At 45.3% G+C, this 22,365-nt stretch overlaps 2 protein-coding genes across 7 annotated transcripts in view; one reads left to right on the forward strand and one right to left on the reverse strand.

Moving 5' to 3' along the window:
* The window catches only part of ANKRD16 (ankyrin repeat domain 16), a 181,345-nt gene extending 167,956 nt beyond the window's left edge, over positions 1–13,389 (reverse strand). For 2 of the 4 annotated variants that reach the window (XM_084868754.1, XM_084868753.1), the window contains exons 1-5: positions 12,576–13,389; positions 10,323–10,543; positions 8,689–8,731; positions 2,489–2,597; positions 124–285 (exon numbers count right to left, since the gene is read on the reverse strand). In XM_084868754.1, the coding sequence (XP_084724880.1) occupies positions 124–285; positions 2,489–2,597; positions 8,689–8,731; positions 10,323–10,543; positions 12,576–12,895 (855 nt within the window). In that variant the 5' untranslated portion in view covers positions 12,896–13,389. The remainder of the gene's footprint in view (positions 1–123; positions 286–2,488; positions 2,598–8,688; positions 8,732–10,322; positions 10,544–12,575) is intronic. The other 2 variants (XR_014793590.1, XM_084868755.1) reach the window with 2 other exon arrangements.
* An 88-nt stretch (positions 13,390–13,477) lies between these two features.
* FBH1 (F-box DNA helicase 1) overlaps positions 13,478–22,365 on the forward strand; it is a 39,113-nt gene continuing 30,225 nt past the window's right edge. For 2 of the 3 annotated variants that reach the window (XM_084868204.1, XM_084868205.1), the window contains exons 1-3: positions 13,478–13,630; positions 16,626–16,781; positions 20,441–21,045. In XM_084868204.1, the coding sequence (XP_084724330.1) occupies position 13,630; positions 16,626–16,781; positions 20,441–21,045 (762 nt within the window). In that variant the 5' untranslated portion in view covers positions 13,478–13,629. Of the gene's footprint in view, positions 13,631–16,625; positions 16,782–19,036; positions 19,164–20,440; positions 21,046–22,365 lie in introns of those variants that run through there. The other variant, XM_084868206.1, reaches the window with a different exon arrangement.

Consider the following 22,365-nt stretch of genomic DNA (forward strand, 5'->3'; position numbering starts at 1 on the left):
CATATCATGAGCAACTTTTTTTCTTCCAGAGATGGAGCCAAAGCAATAGGACAGTGGAGCTATTTATCAGTAGAGGAAGGCAAGCCTGAGGAAGCAGGGCCAACCTTATGAAAAGAAACAAACCTTAGCTGCGTAATGAAGTGCTGTAAGATGTGTTGATGTTGCTTTCACATCTACATCAATGCCAAGTTCAGAGACCAAGAATCGGATGGCTTCATTCTGCCCAGTGACTGCTGCCCTGTGTATAGCCTGGGCCCCCAGGAAATCCTCAGCACCAATGCAAGCCTAGTAGGTTAGGGAGAGACGGGAACAAAAATAAGCAGGATAGAATCCTGGGTTCATGGACCTTCTGACATTTTAGCTAAAATTTGCTGCCTATGTACATTTTTCTGGGCCTATATTAAATAGCTTTTGCCAGACTATTTATTTATTTTTGTGGTTATTATTATTATTTTAATCTTTATTGCTGAGCTTTTGTCAGATTCTTAAAGGACTCTATAAACAAACAAACAAAAATGTTTAAGATTCAATGATCTAAAGTGTGCCAAAAGTGCACTCAGTGGTGCTTGTTTTTATTACCATAAAACAGCTACTGTTACTTTGCTGCCATGGCCGAGTAGCTCAGTTGGTTAGAGCATCATCCTGATATGCCAAGTTTGTGGGTTTGATCCCCAGTCAGGGCACATACAAGAATCAACCAATCCTACCCTATACTAGAGGCCCAGTGCATGAAATCAGTGCACTCGAGGGGTTCCTCAGCCCAGCCTAGCCTGCACCCTCTCGCAGTCTGGGAGCCCTCAGAGGATGTCTGACTCACAGCTTAGGTCCACTCCCCACAGGAAGTGGGCCTAAGCTGGCAGTCGGATATCCTTAGTGCTGCCACAGAGGCAGGAGAGGCTCCCATCACTGCCGCTGCGCTAGCTAGCTTTGAGCTGGGCTTCTGGCTGAGTGGCACTCCCCCTGTGGAAGCACACTGACCACCAGGGGGCAGCTCCTGTGTTGAGTATCTGGCCGCCCTCACCCCCCTCCGGTGTTCAGTGCATGTCATAGTGACTGGCCATTCTGCTGTTTGGTTAATTTGCATATTAGCCTTTTATTATATAGGATAATAAAGAGCTAATATGATTGCCACACCCTCATGCTGTAACAGCTCAGACACTCAACACTGAGGAGAGAGGAATGGGGACCAGTCAGACTGTGGCCCAGGAGAGGAACAAGTCACCTGCCCTGTGGTCCCAGGTGTCAGCGGATGCGCCTGTGGCCCAGGAGAGAGATAAGCCACCTGCCCCACAGTCTTGGGTGCCAGTGGCTGTGCCTGATGCCCTGGAGAGGGACAAGCCACGTGCCCTGCGGTCCCGGGTGCCAGCGGTTGTGTCTGTGGCCAAGGAGAGGGACAAGCTGCCCACCCTGTGGTCCTAGGTACATGTGGCTACGGCACAGGCAAAGCTGCCTGCCACCGTCCCCTATGGCTGTGGCCAGCCCGGGCAAAGCCAGCCCTGGTCCTGGGTGCCTGCAGCTGGCCAGAGGGAGGGAAGCCTGGGTCCTGGGTGCCTGCAACTGGCAGGAGGAGAGAATCCTGTGTCCCGGGTGCGGGGCGAGGCAGAGGCAGTTAGGGCAAATCAAGCCAATAGGAAAGAAGTTAGGGGAGATCAGGCTGGCAGGCAAGCAGTTAGGAGCCAGTGATCCCAGATTGTGAGAGGAAGTCAGACATCCCTTGAGGGTCCCGGATTGGAGAGGGTGCAGGCCAGGCTGAGGGATCCCACCCACCTCTGTGCACAAATTTCATGCACTGGGCCTCTAGCCTATACAATAAAAGTCTAAGTAGAACAACCAGAACCACTAGTTGTTATGATGCACACTGACCACCGTGGGGCAGATACTCAATGCAGGAGTTGCCTTCTGGTGGTCAGTGTGCTCCCACCGCTCAGCCAGAAGCCGGGTTTATGGTTGGTGAGCACAGTGGCAGTGTCGGGAGCCTCTCCTGCCTCTGCAGCAACAGTAAAGAGCAGTGAGCAGGCAGGCGGTAAGGAGTGAGGGGTCCTGGACTGCGAGAGAAATGTCCGATTACCGGCTTAGGTGGACATCCCTGAAGGGTCCCAGACTGCGAGAGGGCACATTCTGGGCTGAGAGATCCCCCCTTCAGTGCACAAATTTCATGCACTGGGCCTCTAGTGAGTACATAAATAAGTGGAACAACATATCAATGTTTCTCTCTCTTCCTCTTTTGCTAAAATCAATGAAAATTAAAAAAAATCATCTTTTGCTAACTGCTTCATGTATATTATATTATTTAATCCTTAGAGTAACCCTCTGAAGAATTAAAATTTGTCACCATTTTACAGATGGAAATACTGATGCTTAAAGTGGTTACGGGGTTCCACAGGGGGACAATGGCAGTGCTGGAATTTGAACCCAGGATCTGAATAACTATGATCTCTATTTATCCTATGACCTAAAACTCATAGAAAATACCAAATCATTGTTGTACCTTATGTTTTTCGAGGAGCAGCCTGGCTATGTTGATGTGCCCACATTGAATTGCATCCATAAAGGGTGTGAGGCCACACTTGTCTCTGCAGTCTGGTTCATACTGACACCTAGAGCCCAAACCCAAAATAACAGAATTGAGAAGAGCCACTGCTTCAGACCCAATGGACAGTTGACTCTTGACCACCTGCAGTAGATGACATGCCCTACAAATGATCTGTGAAAATCTGCAGCACTCTCTCTTTTCCCCATCTCAATATTAGAACTTAGCTTTTCAACAGTATGTCTGTTTCCCCCAGTGAATCTGTTCTTCCTCTAAACTTCTGTCATTCCATACCATGGACTACAATTTCCCCAACTTCTCATGCAGGAGCTTTGACATCACCCCTTAGCCCTCAAACTCAATCTATTACCTCTCAATTCTGCATTCAAAATATCTTAATTGTATCTTTCTCTCTTTTGCTGCTTTTACCCCGTAGGACCAAATCAATAGACAATAGCTTCCTGTTTTTCTCACCTTGGCTTCTGCTTTGCTAATTCATTATCAGGGGTATCAGAATAATCTTTTCACCATGCAATTTGGGTATGGCTGCTCCTGTTATAAACCTTTAACTAGTATGTCCCAAAAACAAAGCACAAAATTGGGAACTCCAGCTTGACCTCTAGTGGTCAAGATAATGTCCCAGAAACTTACCTCTCCAGGTTTCTCTTGCCCACATACCCACTGCTGTGCTTACTGTAACCTAGCTTCTTCATGGTTGTTCTTTCTTCTAGGTCCTACTTATTTCCTGGTCCTACCTGTCCTATCATCTTAGTTTCACCTCCCACCTGTCCTATCTTCTTATGTTCCATCTTATTCATGGTCCAACCTGTCCTATCTTCTTCTCAGTCCTACCTTCTTCACCATCCTATCTTACCTGCTCCACTGTCTCCTTGGTCCTACCTTCTTCTTGTCCTATTTTCTTCTCTATCACATCTCCCTTTTTGCGTTCCTACTCTCAACTTCCTATCCTATATTCTCAGTTTCATCTCCTACCAGTCTGATCATCTTCTGTTCCTACCTTCTTCATGATCCTACTTGTCTTACTTTCTTTCCTATCCTACCTTCTTCATGGTCCTGCCTTTTTTCCTGCTCTTTCATTTGCCCAGCTCTTTGCTGCCTTTGCACTTACTGATCCCCTCTGCTTAGAAATTATTTCTCCACTTCACTTGGCAAACTCCATTGCATTCTTCAAATCACAGCTGTGACTTCACAGAGGCCTATCTTTTCTCCTGCATCAACAGTACCTTTGCTTCCACATGCCATTGTATACTTTTTCTCTTAGCGTTACAAGTTTTCCCCACTAGCTGAAAGTAGAGCATTTCTACAAAACTTTTTGTAAGCCAAAATGGCATAAGGCAATAGGTATCTTCACCTTTCTGAAAGTTTGCATTACATGTTCCATTTCACTTTTATGAAATACCTGCATTGCTATAGTAACAGTTTTTCTTGTAAAATCTGAAGAAAATCCTCTTCAGATTCTTTTGATTAGTGAAAAAAGGTACTAATGTAGGTCTTATATATAGGTGAAGTGGGATAATGCAAAATTTCAGAAAACAGAGCTACCTGTATTACAATTTATAATTTTATGGTATTTATTTGATTTCCTATTCTTGGTTTCCACATTAGCATATAGGTTGTTGGGAAAAGGAATGCATTTGTTTTGCTTACCACCCAGCACCTAACACATAGGAAGTGCTTCCAAAAATGTTTGTTCAGTGAATGAATATTTATAAATTTGCTGACAATCAAGTATGTTCCAATTTGCAGTAGGCAAGCCCTACACATAACCGATGCTTTCAGGGCACTGCATTAAGCCCTCTTCTCTTCTTACTATGCATTGTCTATTTAGGTAATCTCTTCCACTCTTAAAAATTCAATTATTATCTCTTTGTTGATGAAGCTCACATTTGTATCTCAGCCCATACTTGTTTTTTGGTCTTCTTATCTGTGTCTCTAACTGCTCCATTGACTCTTTGCTTAGATGTCTCACAAGTACATGCAACTCAACATGTCCCAAAGTGAACCTGTCATCTTTTCACACAAAACCTGCTCTCCCTCCACTGCTCTTTACCTCAGTAAATGGCACCAGCATCAGCTGCTTAAGTGAGAAATCTGAAAAGTTATTCTTGACTTTTCCTTCTCCCAAAGTCCTTTTATTGAATCATTCACCTACATCTACTGATTCTACTGAAGTATCTCCAAATCTTTCCCTTCATCCCTACTGTTAGCTTCTTAGTCCAGCTACAATTTCTTTCCCGTTTAACTACAATAACTTCCAATAGCTTTCGAAGCATCCACTCTTGTTCCTCCTCCATTTCATTTGCTATTTTGCAACTAGATCTTTGAAAAATGCACATTTCTTATTCTACTCACCCTGCTTAAATACTTTCAATGGCATCTTAGATGCTTAAAATAAAACCTAAAATCCTTCCCATAGTCTATAATGTCCCACCTGACTGAAACCTGCTCTTCCTCTCTAGCCTCACCCCGAACCTCTCTAGCCTCCCCCTCACTATAGGCTTCAATACATACTGAGCTTCTTTCAGTTTCTTCATGCACTATGGTTTTCCCAGGATGAGCATCCCTGAGTACTGCTTCCTCTGACTGGAATGCCCCCCTGCCTCCCACTCTCAGCCTCCTTCAGGTCAAAATAACACTGGACTGAGATTCCTCACTTCTATGCCAAGTTGGGTCTTCTTGTCATAAGTTTCTGCAAGGATCCTGCAATTCCTCGTAATGGCTACCAAATTCATACAACTAGTGCAGTGCCTGTGAGTTCCATAAGAAGGAAAACACGGCCGAGGATCCAAGATGGCTGCTCGGGTAGACACCTAGCCGCAGCAGCTCACAACAATTTCAAGGGAATACAACTAAAATGTAGAGTGGACATTGCCCAGAGCTACAGGTAGTCGACTGACTGAAAACTCTACAATAGGAAGGAGGGAGAAAACCAGAAGGAAAATCAGAGGAGCTGAAAAAAAGCCTAAGGTACGGAGACATGCTGCGCGCTCGCACGTACGCGCGCGCGGAGAGGTCGCAGCCGGAGAGGAGGAGAGGGCTGGGTGCTGCCTGGCGTTCCCTAGAAGGAAGGAAATAGAACCCCCAGCCTGGGCTGAACCCCCGAACCGGCAGCGCTGAGCCCCAAGTTATGGGCCAGACCCTGGGGACCCAGGCTCCGGCAGGGGGAGACAATCCCGGGGGACGGCGAAAGGCGGGGCCCCGGAGTCGCGCGCAGAGAACTGAATGTTGACTCTGATGTTGGATTACCCTAGCCGGAAGAAACAAAGCCTCCGGCGGCAGCTCTGAGCCTCAGTCCGGACCGCCCCGAACTCCAGGTCTGGGCCAGTCCCTGGGGACCCAGGCTCGGGCAGGGGGAGACGGAGCTGTGAGGTGGAGTCCTGGGAGCAGGGCGAAAGGCCGAGCCCCCGGAGTTGCGCACACTGTGCGCAGAGGACAGTCTGTTGACTCTGATCCTGGACTCCCCTAGTGGGAGGGAGAAAGAAAGCTCCAGACTGGAGGAACGCGACGAGGAGCAGGAGCCCCTGCCGGACACCGGCCAGTGGGGCGCCAGCAAGGAGCCGGGCGACGGGGCCCCCAGGGGGGGGGGGGGGTGCCCCTGAGCCTTCGACTGCTGAGCGCGGGCAACGGAGCCAAGGACGGGGGCTGCTTCCTGGGCGGCGCCGACCCCGGCAACAGGCTGGAGCAGCGCGGGAGCCCTCGGAGAACAAAGGGGTGCCACAGGCCAACCTGCTGAGCTCCCAGGACAAGGAGGAAGAAACCAAAGAAGTTCTCAATGTGAAGAAATCAAGTGAGAGCAAATGATAGTAAAATTACTTAAGAAAGAATACAAAGAAGATCTTGAAAAATCAAAGACTAAGTCAGAACTCAACGCACCAGCCAACATTGCAACATAAATGCGTTTTGTTTTTTTTTAAAAAAAGAAAAAAAAAAAAAGAGAAAAAAGGGACAGAATGTTGGAACAGCGGCGACCAGGCCTAGAGTGGCCAGGCACAAGGCAGTGGCAGCTGGGCCCGGAGCAGCAGTGGCCAGGCCCCAGAGAAGCAGCAGCCAGAACAAGAGCATCAACGGCCAGCACTGGCGCAGCCAGACCTGGGGCAGTGGCAGCCAGGCCTGAGGCAGAGGCGGCCAAGCCCAGGGTGGCCAGTCCAGGAACACCCAGACACGGAGTGGCTGGGCCTGGAGAAGCCGGGCCCAGAGCAGCCGGGTTGGGAGCAGCCAGGCCCAGAACAGCAGTAGCCAAGCACGGAGCATCCAGGCTGGGAGCGGCCAGGCTCGGAGCAGCCGGGTCGGGTGCGGCCAGGCCCGGAGCAGCGGCGGCCAGGCTGGGAGTGGCCAGGCCCGGAGCAGCCGGGTCTGGTGTGGCCAGGCCTGGAGCAGCGGCTGCCAGGCTAGGAGCGGCCAGGCCCGGAGCAGCCGGGTCTGGTGCGGCCAGGCCCGGAGCAGTGGCTGCCAGGCTGGGAGTGGCCAGGCCCGGAGCAGTGGCTGCCAGGCTGGGAGTGGCCAGGCCTGGAGAAGCGGCTGCCAGGCTGGGAGCGGCCAGGCCCGGAGCAGCCGGGTCTGGTGCGGCCAGGCCAGGAGCAGCGACTGCCAGGCTGGGAGCGGCCAGGCCCGGAGCAGCAGCTGCCAGGCTGGGAGCGGCCAGGCCCGGAGCAGCCGGGTCTGGTGCGGCCAGGCCCGGAGCAGCAACTGCCAGGCTGGGAGCGGCCAGGCCCGGAGCAGCCGGGTCTGGTGCGGCCAGGCCAGGAGCAGCGGCTGCCAGGCTGGGAGCGGCCAGGCCCGGAGCAGCGGCTGCCAGGCTGGGAGCGGCCAGGCCCGGAGCAGCCGGTTCTGGTGCGGCCAGGCCCGGAGCAGTGGCTGCCAGGCTGGGAGTGGCCAGGCCTGGAGAAGCGGCTGCCAGGCTGGGAGCAGCCAGGCCCGGAGCAGCCGGGTCTGGTGTGGCCAGGCCCGGAGCAGTGGCTGCCAGGCTGGGAGTGGCCAGGCCTGGAGAAGCGGCTGCCAGGCTGGTAGTGGCCAGGCCCGGAGCAGCCGGGTCTGGTGCGGCCAGGCCAGGAGCAGCGGCTGCCAGGCTGGGAGCGGCCAGGCCCGGAGCAGCAGCTGCCGGGCTGGGAGCGGCCAGGCCCGGAGCAGCCGGGTCTGGTGCGGCCAGGCCCGGAGCAGTGGCTGCCAGGTTGGGAGCAGCCAGGCCCGGAGCAGCAGCTGCCGGGCTGGGAGCGGCCAGGCCCGGAGCAGCCGGGTCGGGTGCGGCCAGGCCTGTAGTAGCAACAGCCAAGTCCAGAGCAACTAGGTCGGGAGCGGCAGTGACCAGACCCGGAGCAGCTGGTTGTGGAACGAACCAGAGCAACAGAGGCCAGGCCTGGAGCAGCCAGGCCCGAAACAGCTCGCTCCTCGCCTGTACCTGCCCACGGCTGCCTCTCAGACATGGCTGGAAACTTTTGCGGGAACTTGAGGGTCTGCTGAATCAAGTGATGAAGGCTTAGATCTGGATGTGTTGAGTTAGTATAGCGCTGGGGTGTTGATCTGTGAGTGCCTTGGGTGGGGCCTGGATGAGGCTGGTTGACCTATTTGAAAATGTCTTTTGTGTGAAGTGTATCATTGGGCATGTGGAGGTATTATTGATATGAGAAAATGCTAAGTAACAGATTTACTATCTGAAAAGGGATTTACTATCGGGGAAAGGGAGGGAGGAAGAGATGAACATAAACTGTGCACCTATGGATGAGGACAATGGGGGATGGGGAGGGGGCAGAGGGTGGGGTGGGAACCTGGTGGAGGGGGGAAGAAATGAGGAACCTTTGTAATAATATGAACAATAAAGATTGATTTAAAAAAAAAAAAAAAAAAAAAAAAGGAAAACACACTGTTTCATTTCTATTGTAATCCCTGCATCTGGTACAATTCATAACAGGTACTGAATAAACAGATGAATACTTGTTGAATGAACAGACAAATAAATGGCTTTCTCTCAAATTTGTTAGCTATTTTTGTTTTATGTTCTTTAAATTATCTGTTTATGTCCTTTTCTCTTTTCTCTTTGGGTACTTTAACTGCTCTTGAACAATTTGCTTGAGCTCTTTAAGTAGCATCAACATTAACTGTCATGATTAGCAAATGTCTTCCTCAATCTCTTTTGTTCTTACCTCTGAAGAAGCACCTTTACTGCCTCTAAACAGCCATGCATTGCTGGGAGAAGAGAGTCGAGAATTAGAGTTTTTAGGTGCACATATAAAATGCTTCTTTCCTCCTGGCACTGGTCTCTGGTCCATCATTTTAGCTATGACTTACAGAAAGGGGCAAGTACAGTAGGTACATTAATAAAAATCTAGCTAGATAATTGGTAAAGAATTATGTTTTTACTGAATAGGTCCATAGCTAAAACTGATTATCTTGTCTTTATGAACTTTTTTTATGGAAAATTTTCAATTCTAAACTTTTCTATCTCCTCACTTTTGAGTTGAGCCAGGCAGTTTTTGCCCAGTAAAACATTTTAAGAGTAAACCATGACTAAATAACCAGGAATTTAACTCTACTACTAAAAATAACTATGGTCAATAATAAAGCTTTTTGACTATCTGTGCATCACTACTTTGTGTAAATGACTGGGTACTATTTCTCCAAAAGAGTAGGGGATCTAGTCAAACAATTTGTGAGCAGAAAAACGTTATGCTCGCTCTTGCAAAAAGATTCCTTGGTTCTTACCTGCCTGCTGTGGCTAAAACATTTGTATGCATATTTCCTAAACTATGTCATGTCACAGGTATTCATTTTTAGAGAATTAAAAGCCCTGTATTTTAATTCCATGAACTCTCTAGAAGGCTAAAGATTATTTTCTAGATTTCTTGATCTGGACTCAAGCTCATTAATATCCATTTCATCTTATGCCACAGCAGCTTTGCTTTTTACTAATTTAAAATAATCTATAGATAATTCAGAATTAAGACTAATTAATCAAAACAAATTTAAATTTGACATTATCACTAAATAAGTCAAATACATTCAGGTATTTAATTATAAGCACCTATATTTATTTAAATGGGTAGTGTTATGGTAGGTATTGCTAAGTATATTTGAAAACTGTCTCTTGCCCAGCTGGTGTGACTCAGTGGTTGAGTGTTGACCTAAGAACCAGAAGGCCACAGTTTGATTCCTGGTCATGGCACATGCCCAGATTGAGGGCTCACTCCCCAGTAGGGGACATGCAGGAGGCAGCTGATCAATGATTCTCTCTCATCATTGATGTTTCTCTCTCCACCTTCTTCTCAGAAATCAATAAAAATATATATTATAAACAAATAACAAACAAAAACCCTGTCTCTTTTCCTCCTGTCTTTAATAATAAAAACAATGTGAAAATGATCATAAAAATAGCAACAGCCCCTTGTGTGCTCATGTGTCACACACTGTGCTAAGGGGTTTACCTACATCCAGCTCCTTAAGCTCTGTAACAACCTTGTGATATAGGCATCATTGTCATCATTATCTTGCTGTTGAAACTAGCTCAAGAGACTAAGCTCCTTAACCAAAGTAAAGACTTAGTGAGGAAAAAAACCCAGCATACCATATAACTAGTGGGAAGACTAAGACTGATATTTATGAAAAATGAACCAATTACAAGAAAGAAGTGCATGTTAAGTACCAAGTGACATTAGCTTTAGAAACTAAGCATATGCCAAAATATCCCACAGCTGCTCTTATTCACCAACCTCTATTATCCAAAACCCTCCAACTCGATGCCATTCTGCAGTGTTGGGGGAGGCAGAGCTCCGGGCCATACCTGCCGTGTGCAGAGGAGTTCTGTTAATTTTGCTCTCTGTCTTCCAGGCATCTGGGCAAATGGTGAGCAAGTACTGAAGGACTGCAGGGTCACCTTCTCGGCTGGCAATGTGGAAACTGTTCCAGCCATCTTTGTTCTTCAGAAGCGGATCTGCACCATGTTCTACAAGGTCCTGGATCACCTCGAGATTCTTCTTTGTACAAGCCATCATCAGAGGAGTCCTAAGGCCAAAGAGGACAAGCTGTCAGATAGAAGGGCAGCTGAGACATTATACGGGAGCAGCCAGGTCTTTAGAAAAACACACATCCTTGGTAGAGATGGAAAACCTAGAGGACTCAGGGATTTGGCAAGCAGGAAAACTTTCAACTACTTTGCCTGCCCTGAGGACTCTGGGTGAAATAAGAGGAAAATGATTGTGATGTAGGCATGCCTACAAAAGGGGGATACCAAGGAGGCAAAGCTGCTTCTGAGCTAGTTTCTAGTATGGCACTGAATTGGGACAGAATTAGTCTAAATCATAAAGTTTGTCCTGAAGAATATTGCATAAAAGGTACTCTGTTGGACTTATCCCACTTATTTTAGTGAGAAACCACTTATCCTATCTTATATAATAAAAGGGTAATATGCAAATTGTCCCCTCAACTGGGAGTTCGACTAGGGCTCCCTGACAACCCCACCCCTGGGTTGATTGGACCCCACCTGTGCATGAATTCGTACACCCAGCCTCTAGTTAATTATATTGTGCTGAAAAAAGAATTTAAAAAGAGCATTTGACACTGTACCTAGTTTAAACAAACATACATTAATGGGGCAAATGAAACAGTGGGATTACAGTAAGTCTCTGTACTGACTTGTGTCCACAACTATAGGAGAGTGAATTACATTATATCTATATCAAGAGAGGTGGCTCTGGTCTTCCTCTCCAGCCACATGAATGATTTGGGGTAAGCCATTTCACTTCTATGAGGTTTTTTTTTGTTTTTGTTTTGTCTGCAAAACGAGAGTGCTAGGATTTCTGAAAAGCAATGGCAGATCTTGTTTACCTCTCATTCCCAGGTTAGAACCTGTGTCTGGCACATTGTGGAAGCTCACTATACTTGGGTGATCTCTAAAGTCTCATCTAAGAATTAACTTGTAATATTGCTATATTAGTAAATTACCAACACTCTTTTTTTGGGGGGTGTGGGTAATGTAGTAATAACAGTGAATGAGAAATTAAGAGGAAAACAAACAGATAAATGAAGGCTGGAATTTTCAAGTGCCTCATGAAGGGAATGAATCTTGAGCAAGGCGGGATTATTGAAAAAGCAGGTAAGGTGTTTCAGAAAGAAAAAAAAAAGAAAAAGAGAATGGGCAAAAATGTCTCACTGTGATTATACACTTCCTAAACACATAATCAAATGAACCTGCCTTTTTAGTGCTTTGTTTTTGGCTGCTTCCTTATCTGAATTATTGCTTTGAGAAGTATATGAGGTCTATGCCTCTTGGAACTGTCTTTAGATCAATTTAACAGCAGCACAAGAAAAGCAGTCTTGTGATTAGTCACAGCTAAGTACAACCCTCAAAACACCACCAGGCCTACTCCCCTCCCCGTGGGCAAAATGTACTTTACTATATGTGGCCGTCTCCTGTGTAAGCAAGAACTGCGTACTGAAAACAATGCTGGTCTAACAAAACGCAATTGGTTTGTGTGATGGTAAAGGTGAGTATGTTGACTGTCGAGATGGTTATGCAAAGCTACACGTGATAAAATCACATCCAGAGAGCATCACACACATATAAGTGTAGGTATAACCTGATGAAATGTGAGCAAGTTTATTGATTGTAGCAATGTCAGTTTCTTAGTTGTTATTGTAACTTGTAAGATGTTAATGTCCTAATGGTACATGGAACTTCCCTGTACATTTCTTTATCACCTTCTGTGACCCTATAGCTACTTCAAAATTTAAAAAGTTAAGTCAATGCCATTGGTGAAGTAATCATTTACCATAAGTCCCCAGAAGAATTTCGTATCCTGGGGCTCATGTTACATGGGGAATTCATTAATATTCTTCTATCTGTTTGATCGTATTCTGTACTGTTCTCTGCTTTATAAAGGGAAGCAACTGTCTGGACCAAACAGTTGACTCCCAAGGGTAGGAACAGTGTGCTCTAATGAGAAGCTATACTGCAGAGGCAGAAAAAGTACATGGGAATATATGATTCTGCAGAAAAGGGGCTAAGGGGTGTCGTTCTGGAACTCCTGCCACCTACCAGTCAGCCTTCTTCAGGCAGTCGACGGCGGCTCCTCGGCCCAGCAGATACCGCACACAGTCTCGGTGACCCATGGAGGCAGCTTCGTGTAGAGGCCGCTTGTAGTCTCGGTTGGCGGCCTCGATGTCCATGTCCCAGGCCTCGGCCAGATAGGCCAGGATGTCCCGCCGGCCGTGGCGGGCAGCGCAGTGCAGCAGGGTGTCTCCCGCCGGCCCGGGGCAGCTGGGGGGCCCCGCTCGCTGCAGCTCCTCCCGCAGGGCGCACAGCCGACCTTCCTGCACCAGCCTGCACAGCCGCCTCGCGTCCCCGGGCGCCGCCATGGCCGCCGGGGCCAGGCTCAGTATCCAAGCCCCCAGCCCTGCGCTGCGCCTCCCTCTCCAGACCGCGCGCCGGGGGCAGAGCCGCGCTTCCTACGCGGGGTGGTTAGTGGCCCTGCAAACAGCTCGCCTCCCCAACGCGCGCTCCGGGTGCGGGCGAAGACGCACGGGTTTCATTTGGGCAGAACATTTGGTAGTTGCTGTCAAACCCCCTGGAGTCTGTGCTCCCTCCGCGCCAGGGCGCCCGGCTCTGAAGTGCGCCCGCTGCCAGGGGAGGGGTCCGTGCGGTGCCCGCACTGGTGAGGGGCCCCAAGGGCAGCTCAGCGCCCACAAGATAGCGGTAAAGGAGCCGGGGTGGGGCCTCGCGCATCCCCACCCACCGACACTCTTACACCCGGCCCCTCCGGCCGCAGCCAGCCTGCAGCCACCCCTCTAGCCCGGGGAGCTCGGAGGAACTCTGGGAAAGTTTCCGCTGGCCTTTTCACCTCGGCGGAAGTGCGGAGGGGCGGGGCCTCCAGCCGTGGCCGCGCCCCCCTCCGCGCGTGCGTTTCGATTGGCCGTGGGGGAAGTCCGTCAGTCCCGGAGGCGGGCTCTTCCGGGCCGCGGCGGCACTGAGCTGTCAGAGGAAGTCCCAGGTCCGATCCGGCCAGCGCTCCCCCGTGGACGGCGAGACTGGGAGGCCGGCCGGCCGAGCTCGGAGGCAACGGCGGTGGCTGGAGCCCCGTCCGGAGCGCCATAGTGCGTGAGGCCGCGGACGTGGCTGGGAGCACGGGGGATTGGGGGGCTCGCGCTGCGCTGTGAACACAACCTTTTGGGGTCCTGAGAGCGAGGGTCTGGGGTCTTGGGGCGGGGGTGGAGTGTGGGAGCGGGGACGGTTCTGTGGGGAGCGTGGGGGCCTCGCCGGGCTGCCCACAGTGGGTGAGCTGCAGGGGCGCGGGGGGCTGGCACGCTGGAAGCGGAGGGCGCCCCTACACAGTGTCCTTGAGTCCGGGAAGCGGGGAGCTCGTCGCTTCTCGGTGTTGTGGGAGTCATGGGGGAAGTGGCATGGGCTCCCGGCAGGCAATCATTTCTTTTCTAGTCTGGATTTTTTTTTTTTTTTTTTTTTTTACTTTGGGCAAGTCATTTTATTGTGTCCTTTTGCTTCTTTCCTTTGTAGCTTGCTTACCCCTTACCTGAATATTAAGAAAAATTTAGGTGATGTGGGAAGACCTTGAGCTTGTAGAAGATACCTTGATATCTGAGCAAGGTATAGGGGGTAATGAAAGGGGTTTGAGTAGGTGTTGAGTTCTTTCCCCGATCTTATTACATACCAGTCCTTTAAACCTCTTGGTTCTCAGTTCCTCTATATATAAAATGGGAGTTGCTACTATTTGCCAGACCTAGAAACAATTATGCTTTACATAGTATATATTGTGCTTTATTTTTTTAATTTTTTTTAAAATATATTTTATTGATTTTTGTACAGAGAGGAAGGGAGAGAGATAGAGAGTTAGAAACACCGATGAGAGAGAGTCATCGATCAGCTGCCTCTTGCACAACCCCTACTGGGGATATGCCCGCAACCAAGGTACATGCCCTTGACCGGAATCGAACCCGGGACCCTTCAGTCCCCAAGCCGACGCTCTATCCATTGAGCCAAACCGGTCCCAGCTGAGACCTGAGAGACAGGTTAAAAATAATCATATATTTTTTTAACCTTTAGCTAAAATCAGAAAAGTAATTTTTCACATATAAATACATTAAAAGTGTTAGCTCTGCATCCCAGGTTAGCAGTCATGGCTCAGGCGATACCATTCCAAATGAACAATATAGGCAGCTGTATTAGTGCCCAGAAGCCAGGTTGCTCAGTCTAGGGGCCCTTCTCCCCAGCAGTTAACCTTAGCCCCCTCCATGATGTCTTCTTGCCAGAATACATTGGAATATACCAGAACTCTGGAAGCAGAATATGGTTTTCTTCCATTCACTCTCCTTACCTTTTTCTTTTGCTCCAGTGCCCTTGTTAGATTTCTGCAAACATTTAATCTTTCAACAAGCATTTAAGATTCAGATGAATTTTACAAAATAAAACCATAAACAGAAGTCTATCTTTGTCCATATTTTCTACTTTCCTAAAACACTTTCTTTTGGGTATTTTTGGTGTTTTCTTGTCTGGTGTGCTGCAAGCAAGAGTGTGATCTTTTCTTGCCAAGTTCCACATGAAAGAAAATTCCTAGTGATCTAGGGCTTAGGGTCCTCTACTGCCACCCAGTCTTACCACTCCGACTTTGCTGCGTTCTCATCCTCCTTTGTTCTTTCAGTATTTATTGACCATGTACTGTGTGTCTGGCACCATGCTACATGCAGGGGGTACAGCAGAGGAAAAGATGTAATCTTTTCTTACCTTTATTTTTATTTATTTATTTTTAAAATATATTTTATTGAATTTTTTTGCCCCCCCCTCCCTCACTCGCATACATACCCTCCATCCCCAGAGTTTTATGTCCATTGGTTGTACTTATATGCATATATACAAGTTCTTTGGTTGATCTATTATCTCCCCCAGATCTCCCTACCTTACCTGCTGTAATTTGACAGCCTGTTGCTTTACTGTCTCTATATCTATCTTTTGGTTCATTAGTTTATAATGTTCTTTATTATCCATAAATGAGTGAGGTCATGTGGTGTTTCTCTTTCATTGATTGGCTTATTTCACTCAGCATGATGTTCTCCAATTCCATCCAGGTTGCTGCAAATGATGAGAATTCCTTCTTTTTTATGGCAGCATAGTATTCCATTGTGTAGATGTACCTTCTTACCTTCTTTAACTCTTAGCCATGTGATTAAGACATAACTACCTACTTGGTTATTTTCAGTGCTTCTATGTTTTTATTGTGGCTTCATTAATAGCTCACTGGGGAAGAATAGAATAAAGCCATTCTGTACTTTTTACAGAAAAAAATCCAAGGTGCACTGTGTATGTATGAGCTATTCTATACAAATCTGCTGATAGCCTCTGTTTTGTACCTTTCCAAAAGCTGAATTTAGCAGTATATTTTAGATTTGGGTGTACAACTAAAGATTTGAGACAAAATTCTAGGTGCAATTGCTATACTGAGTTGCCAATGGAGAATATGAGATTTCCTCCTTTGAGATCCTAATAGAAGCAGACTTGGTTCTCTTATATTTGGAAACCTCATTCCTATCCTGTACCCAGTGCTGAGATCTAGGGGCTAAGAGGTGGACAGACAGTGTAGTCTTCTCTAGGAATTTACAGTGACTGTTTTGTTTATCATTGCATTCTGCTTCTGAGACTTGAAGAAGCTGGTGTATATTGTACAGGGGATGATGGATGAGTTTATTTTTGAAAAGTTATAACCAACTCATAATTTTTATGGGAACATAAATGCCTGGCTAAAGTAAAGGAAAAAATGCCAGATCTCAATTTATCCATTAGTGGCAACGTCCTTTTGAAAGAGTATTTTATGATCAGGGCTTCTAGAAAGTGTAAGTAAAAACAAAAAAAATCTTTTTAGGATTTTATTTTTGGATTTTTTTTGTTAAATTTTGAGGAAGAAATTCTAAGAAACTATGAAGTGAGTAAAAGTTTATGTAAATGTAGAGAAGAAGAAAAGTGTTGGTTGAGTGGTCCATAGTCACTGTATTCCTGAAAATTAAGAATAATTTTCTGGCTAGCTTGTAGAATTGGTAATAACTAACAAGTGTCCCATTTCTTTTGCCAATTGGTATAATACAGTGAGACGGTTTAAGCGGAAGCATCTTACAGCCATCGACTGCCAACATTTGTCTCAGAGTCACTTGGCTGTGACCCAGCCCTTCAGTCAAAGATGGACAAACAGAGACCCGAATCATGGTCTCTATCCTAGACCCAGAACAAAAAGAGGGACTAGAGGTATGTTTTCCAAAATTCATTTGCATGAATATGTAGTATGTGTGGCTTTTGAATGTCTCCCAGTATTTGTAGTAAGTATTGTTGTAGTGATTTTGTAGTCCTGTTGCAACATTTTGACACTTTTTTCATTATTTGTGCATTTTCCATGAAAATCCTTTCCTATTATAAGTGGTTGGTAAAGGCCCCAGGAAAACATGACTGACTGAATTCCATTAGCTTGCTTAATTATAACATGTTTGAAAACACATACCAGTATCATCATTATTCCAATCTAGAACCATTTTGATTTCTTGACTGCAGTAATCTTCTTTGTCCAATTGCCAGTAGGTCCACTGTATCATTATTTTTCTTCAAAATGTTCCCTTATTCAGTGATTTCATGGTAGACTGTGCCCTTGGTTACCCTCGGACTTGGATTGCTGCAGTAACACTTTTCCTTGCCTTTAGATTTTATTTCTTTCAAATCACCTGGAACACACATCAAGATAATATTCTTGAGTACCATTTCCTGTCATGTCACTGCCACTCAAAAACCAACAATGAAATGTCCTGTTACTATTATGGACCCAAGCTCAAACTTGCCTTCACCTGATATTTATTATTTATTACATGCAAGTTCTGTATCTCTCAGTTGGTTTTCTTATCATATCCTTATGTGCCAAATGAATTCCAACTTTTTAAAAATTAATTAATTTATTATTTATTTATATTTTTCAAGAAAAACTTTAAAATATGTTACATGCAATAAACATTAATATCTCAAGAAAAAATTTTAAATATAATGTTACTTGAAATAAACTGATAATTCAAGAAAAACGATTTTAAATGTTACATGCAGTGAACATTAATATTTCAAGAAAACCGATTTTAAATATAATGTTCATGCAATAAGCATTAATATTTCAAGAAAAAAAGATTTTAAATATAATATTACCAACCATATTTTAGTAATAAATGTATGATCCAGATTGCCTTATTTCCCTTTGATATATATAATTTCATCATCCAACTTAAATCTATTCTAGTTGTCTCTAAATATTATGTGTTTATCACTTTTGGAACTGCCATAACCAATTTATGAGGCAATTTTAAACTAAATGATTATATTTTGTTTGTTTTGTGTGTATAAGTCAACTTCTCTATTGTGAGTTCTTTATTGGTTTATTGGCTAATACGGTCAGCATGCTTATGTTTCAATGGGGAGTCGTAGCACTGAGCATGTAGAAGGTTCTTAATAGATATTGCTGTGACTGAATTCTCACAATTATAAAATATCAAGATTTAACCCAGGCCTATTAACTACAAATCTGAGTTTTTATCACATTATCCCAGAGACACTTATAGTTTTATTTTACTAACATAGAAAAAAAATATTAAATTTTTTTAAAGGCCAAACCTAGGATTTTTTTTTCAAAATGTTATAAAATCATTCTAAAATGTTTTTTTAAAATACGTTTTAAACACATTTTTAAAAATATATATTTTTACTAGTAGCCCTGCGCACGAACACGTGCTCCAGTAGCTCTCTGCCGCCCTCCTGCAGCTCTTCGCCTGCTGCCCCACTCTTCTATAGCCCCCCCTACCCTCCTTCTCATAGCTTGCTGCCCTGCCCCTTCCTGTATCTCTCTGCCACACACTTGTAGGTTCGCTGCCCCACCCTCCTGCAGATCTATGATCCAGTCATTCCGCAGTCAGTCATTACACCTCATGGCATAACGAATAATTAGCATATTCCTCTCTTATTATATAGGATTAATTTCAGAGAGGAAGGGAAAGGGAGAGAGAGAGAAAGAAATATTAATGATGAGAGAGAATCATTGATCAGCTGCCTTCTGCATGCCCCACACTGGTGATTGAACCCACAACCCAGGTATGTGCCCTGATTGGGAATCAAACTGTGACCTCCTGGTTCATAGGTCAACGTTCAACCACTGAGCTATGCAGGTCAGGCAAGGCTAAACTAAGTTTTGTTACACTGTCTTATTTCCAAAGTAAAAATTCTGGCTACAGTCATTTCAGAAAGGAACCATATATTTTGTTGTTTATTGATAAGGTGTTTACCTGCTTCATTGGCATCTTACAATAATTTATAGGAATTTAAAATGCAGTAATGATGTGTGAAATCACCTTTTGATTCCCCTTAGTGCCTGAAAATTCTGTGAAGTCCAGGACTATATTGTGCTGCGCCAGCAAGGCCAAGGGTGAACCTGAGGAGGGACAGTGAAGGACTAAAGAAGACAGATGAGAATACAGCTGGGGCTAGGTGGGATCACTGTGCCTGGATAAGGAAACAGTGATTCAGCCTGCAAGTGGAAGCTTTATTTTATAGTCAGAGCACACAAAGCAAAACAAGAGAAGTGGTCAACATGTTTACAATGTTCTTGTGAGTTTCATCATGTTTTAGCAGTACTTGCTGCACCTCTCATAACCCATTAGCTACCTAGGAAGGAACAAGGGAGGATTATAAGGTCAAGCTTAATTATGCTAGGAGGGCTCTGCCACAGCTCAGTCCGAGACTTAACCCTATAGCCACTCTCTACACTATATATACACCATTTTTCATTTTATTTTTGTCTTAGAATCATAGGTACTTATGAATAAACTAGAAGCTCGGTGCATAAAATTCCTGCACAGGGGATGTGTCCCTCAGCCCAGCCTGCACCCTCTTCAATCTGGGACCCCCCTCTCATAATCCAGGACTGCTGGCTCCCAATTGCTTGCCTGCCTGCCTGATTGCCCCTAACTGCTTCTACCTGCCAGCCTGATCACCCCCTAACCACTCTCCTGCCTACCTGATTGATGTCTAACTGCCCTCCCCTGCAGGCCTAGTCACTCCTAACTGCCCTTCCCTGCATGCCCAGTCACTCCCAACTTCCCTCCTCTGCTGGCCTGGTCACCCCTAACTGCCCTCCCCTGCAGGCTTGATTGCCCCCAACTGCCCTTCCTTGCAGGCCTGGTCCCTCCCAACTGCCCTCCCCTGTTGGCCATCTTGTGTCCACATGGGGGCAGCCATCTTTGACCACATAGGGGCGGCCATTTGTTTGTTGGAGTAACAGTAAATATGCATATTAGTCTTTTATTAGATAGGATGAATAATTAGATTAGGTACCACTCTAATAATCTGAAGAGAATTCCAAGTCCTTTTTATTTTAAAATAAATTAAGGTGTCAGCTGCACAGGAAAAAATGAAAATAAAACTGTCTTAACTCAGTCACATGGGAGAGTTGATTTTACTGAATCCCAATAATCTGAAGCATTTTTCTTTCTACTTAAGCAAATTTAGATTTTTTTTTTTATTATAAGAGCAATTTAGGAGGTGTGAATTTTTATAGGTGGACGTGTGAGTGAATATGGACAGTTGTTTGCTCTTGGTCCATTCATATGTTCAGTTTGTATATATTACAAAGTATAATGTGGTCCTCACATCATCTGAAGATTGGTTTCTGTCATTCCATATGTGTTTTTGACTATATGATGGAGCCAAATATAAATGTGTGTATATGTGTGTGTGTGTGTGTATGTTTGGGCGGTGTCGGTTAAGCTCTTTATATAATCATTAGCCAATAATTATATTCTTATCTCTTAATTGAAAATTATTTTGTATAATTTGGGTTAACAATGGGTCAGTAGTCTGTTATTCTTTTTGGGTTCTCTGTGCAGGTCAAGGATGTCAAAGGTACATCACTGAATTCTTCCCAGTTGGCCAGCAGCAGTGCACCAATGACATGGCTAAAAGCAATTCCGTGGGCCAGGACAGCTCTAAGGACTCAGAGGATGAAATGCTCTTAGAGGTTGCAGAGAGCAATTGTGCCCTGTCTCAGGAAGATGATGGAGAAGCAAGACTGGGCTCATCAGCCTCTGCTCTGCTGGCAAGGAAGCGCTCTCGGTCCTTTGAGGATGAGAGGAATCAAGCTACAGGGACCAGTCACTGGCGTGGGGTTCCTAAAAACCCCCCACGGCATTATTTGCCCCTATCCTGCACAAAGGCCAGGGAAGCCAGACTGGAAGCAGAGGGCTTTTTGTCCTGGCTCCCTGCAGAGACTGAAGAATCCAGCCAAGAAGTGGAGAAAATGGATCATGATCCCATTCCTGACACATACTATGGGCTTCTTGGAACCTTGCCCTGCCAAGAACCCCAGAGCCATATCTGCAGCCTGCCCAGTGAAGTCCTAAGGCACATTTTTGCTTTTCTCCCTGTGGAAGATCTCTATTGGAATCTGTGCTTGGTGTGCCACCTTTGGAGGGACATAATTAGTGATCCACTGGTATGTAAAACATTTGGAGTTCTCTGATGTTTTCTCTAAAAATAAAAAGAATAGCTTCCCTAATCCATACTTCTTTTTCTTTTTTTAAATCTTTATTGTTGACAGTATTACAGATGTTTTTCCCTTTTCCCCCCCATTGCCCCACTTCACTCCTGCTCCCACCCTGCCCCAGGCCTTTACCACCCCATTGTCTGTGTCCATAGGTAATGCAAATATGCATATAAGTTCTTTGGTTAAGTTCTTTCCACCCTTTCTCCCCCTTCCCTCTGAGATTTATCAGTCTGTACCATGTTGCCATGCCTCTGGTTCTATTTTATTCATTAGTTTATTTTGCTATTAGACTCCTTGTTATTTATTTTGATTTTTAGATTCCATTGTTGATAGATATGTATTTATTTCCATTTTATTGTTCATATTTTTTATTTTTCCCCCCTTCTTCTTAAAAGACTCTTCAACATTTCTTATAATACTGGTATGGTGGTGATGAACTCCTTTAGCTTTTTCTTATCTGTGAAGCTCTTTATCTGACCTTCATTTCTAAATGATAGCTTTATGGATAGATTAATCTTGGTTGTAGGTTCTTGCTATTCATCACTGTGAATATTTCTTGACACTCTCTTCTGGCCTGCAAAGTTTCTGTTGAGAAATCAGCTGAAAGACATATGGGTGCTCCCTGTAGGTAAGTAACTGTTTTTCTATTGCTACTTTTAAGATCCTCTCTTTGTCTTTAACCTTTGCCATTTTAATTATGATGTGCTTTGGTATGGGATTCTTTGGGTTCCTCTTGTTTGGGACTCTGTGCTTCCTCAGAGTCTATTTCTTTCACTAGGTCTATTTCTTTCACCAGATAGGGTAAGTTTTCTGTCATTATTTCTTCAAATAGGTTTTCAATATCTTTCTCTTCTCCTGGCACCCCCATAATGCAAATGTTGATATGCTTGAAGTTGTCCCAGAAGCCCCTTACACTGTCTTCATATTTTTGAATTCTTTTTTCTTTTGTCTTCTGATTGGGAGTTTTTTGCTTCCTCATATTTTAGATCACTGATTTTATTTGTGGCATCCTCTACTGTTGAATCCCTGTAAATTATTCTTTATTTCAGTTAGTGAGTGTATGCTTAATTTTGGACTGGTCCTTTTTCATGTCTTTGTTCTCACTAACGTTCTTGAAATTCTCACTAAGTCCCTTAAACTTTTATTAAGATCCTTGAGCATCCTTATAATGATTGTTTTGAACTCTGTAGTAGTTGTTCACTTCCATTTAATTTAGTTCTTTTTTTGGAGATTTCTTCTGTTCTTTAATTTTTGACATGTTTCTTTGTC

This window comes from Pipistrellus hanaki (assembly GCF_964339955.1).
Source record: "Pipistrellus hanaki genome assembly, chromosome: 1".
NCBI lineage: Eukaryota > Metazoa > Chordata > Mammalia > Chiroptera > Vespertilionidae > Pipistrellus > Pipistrellus hanaki.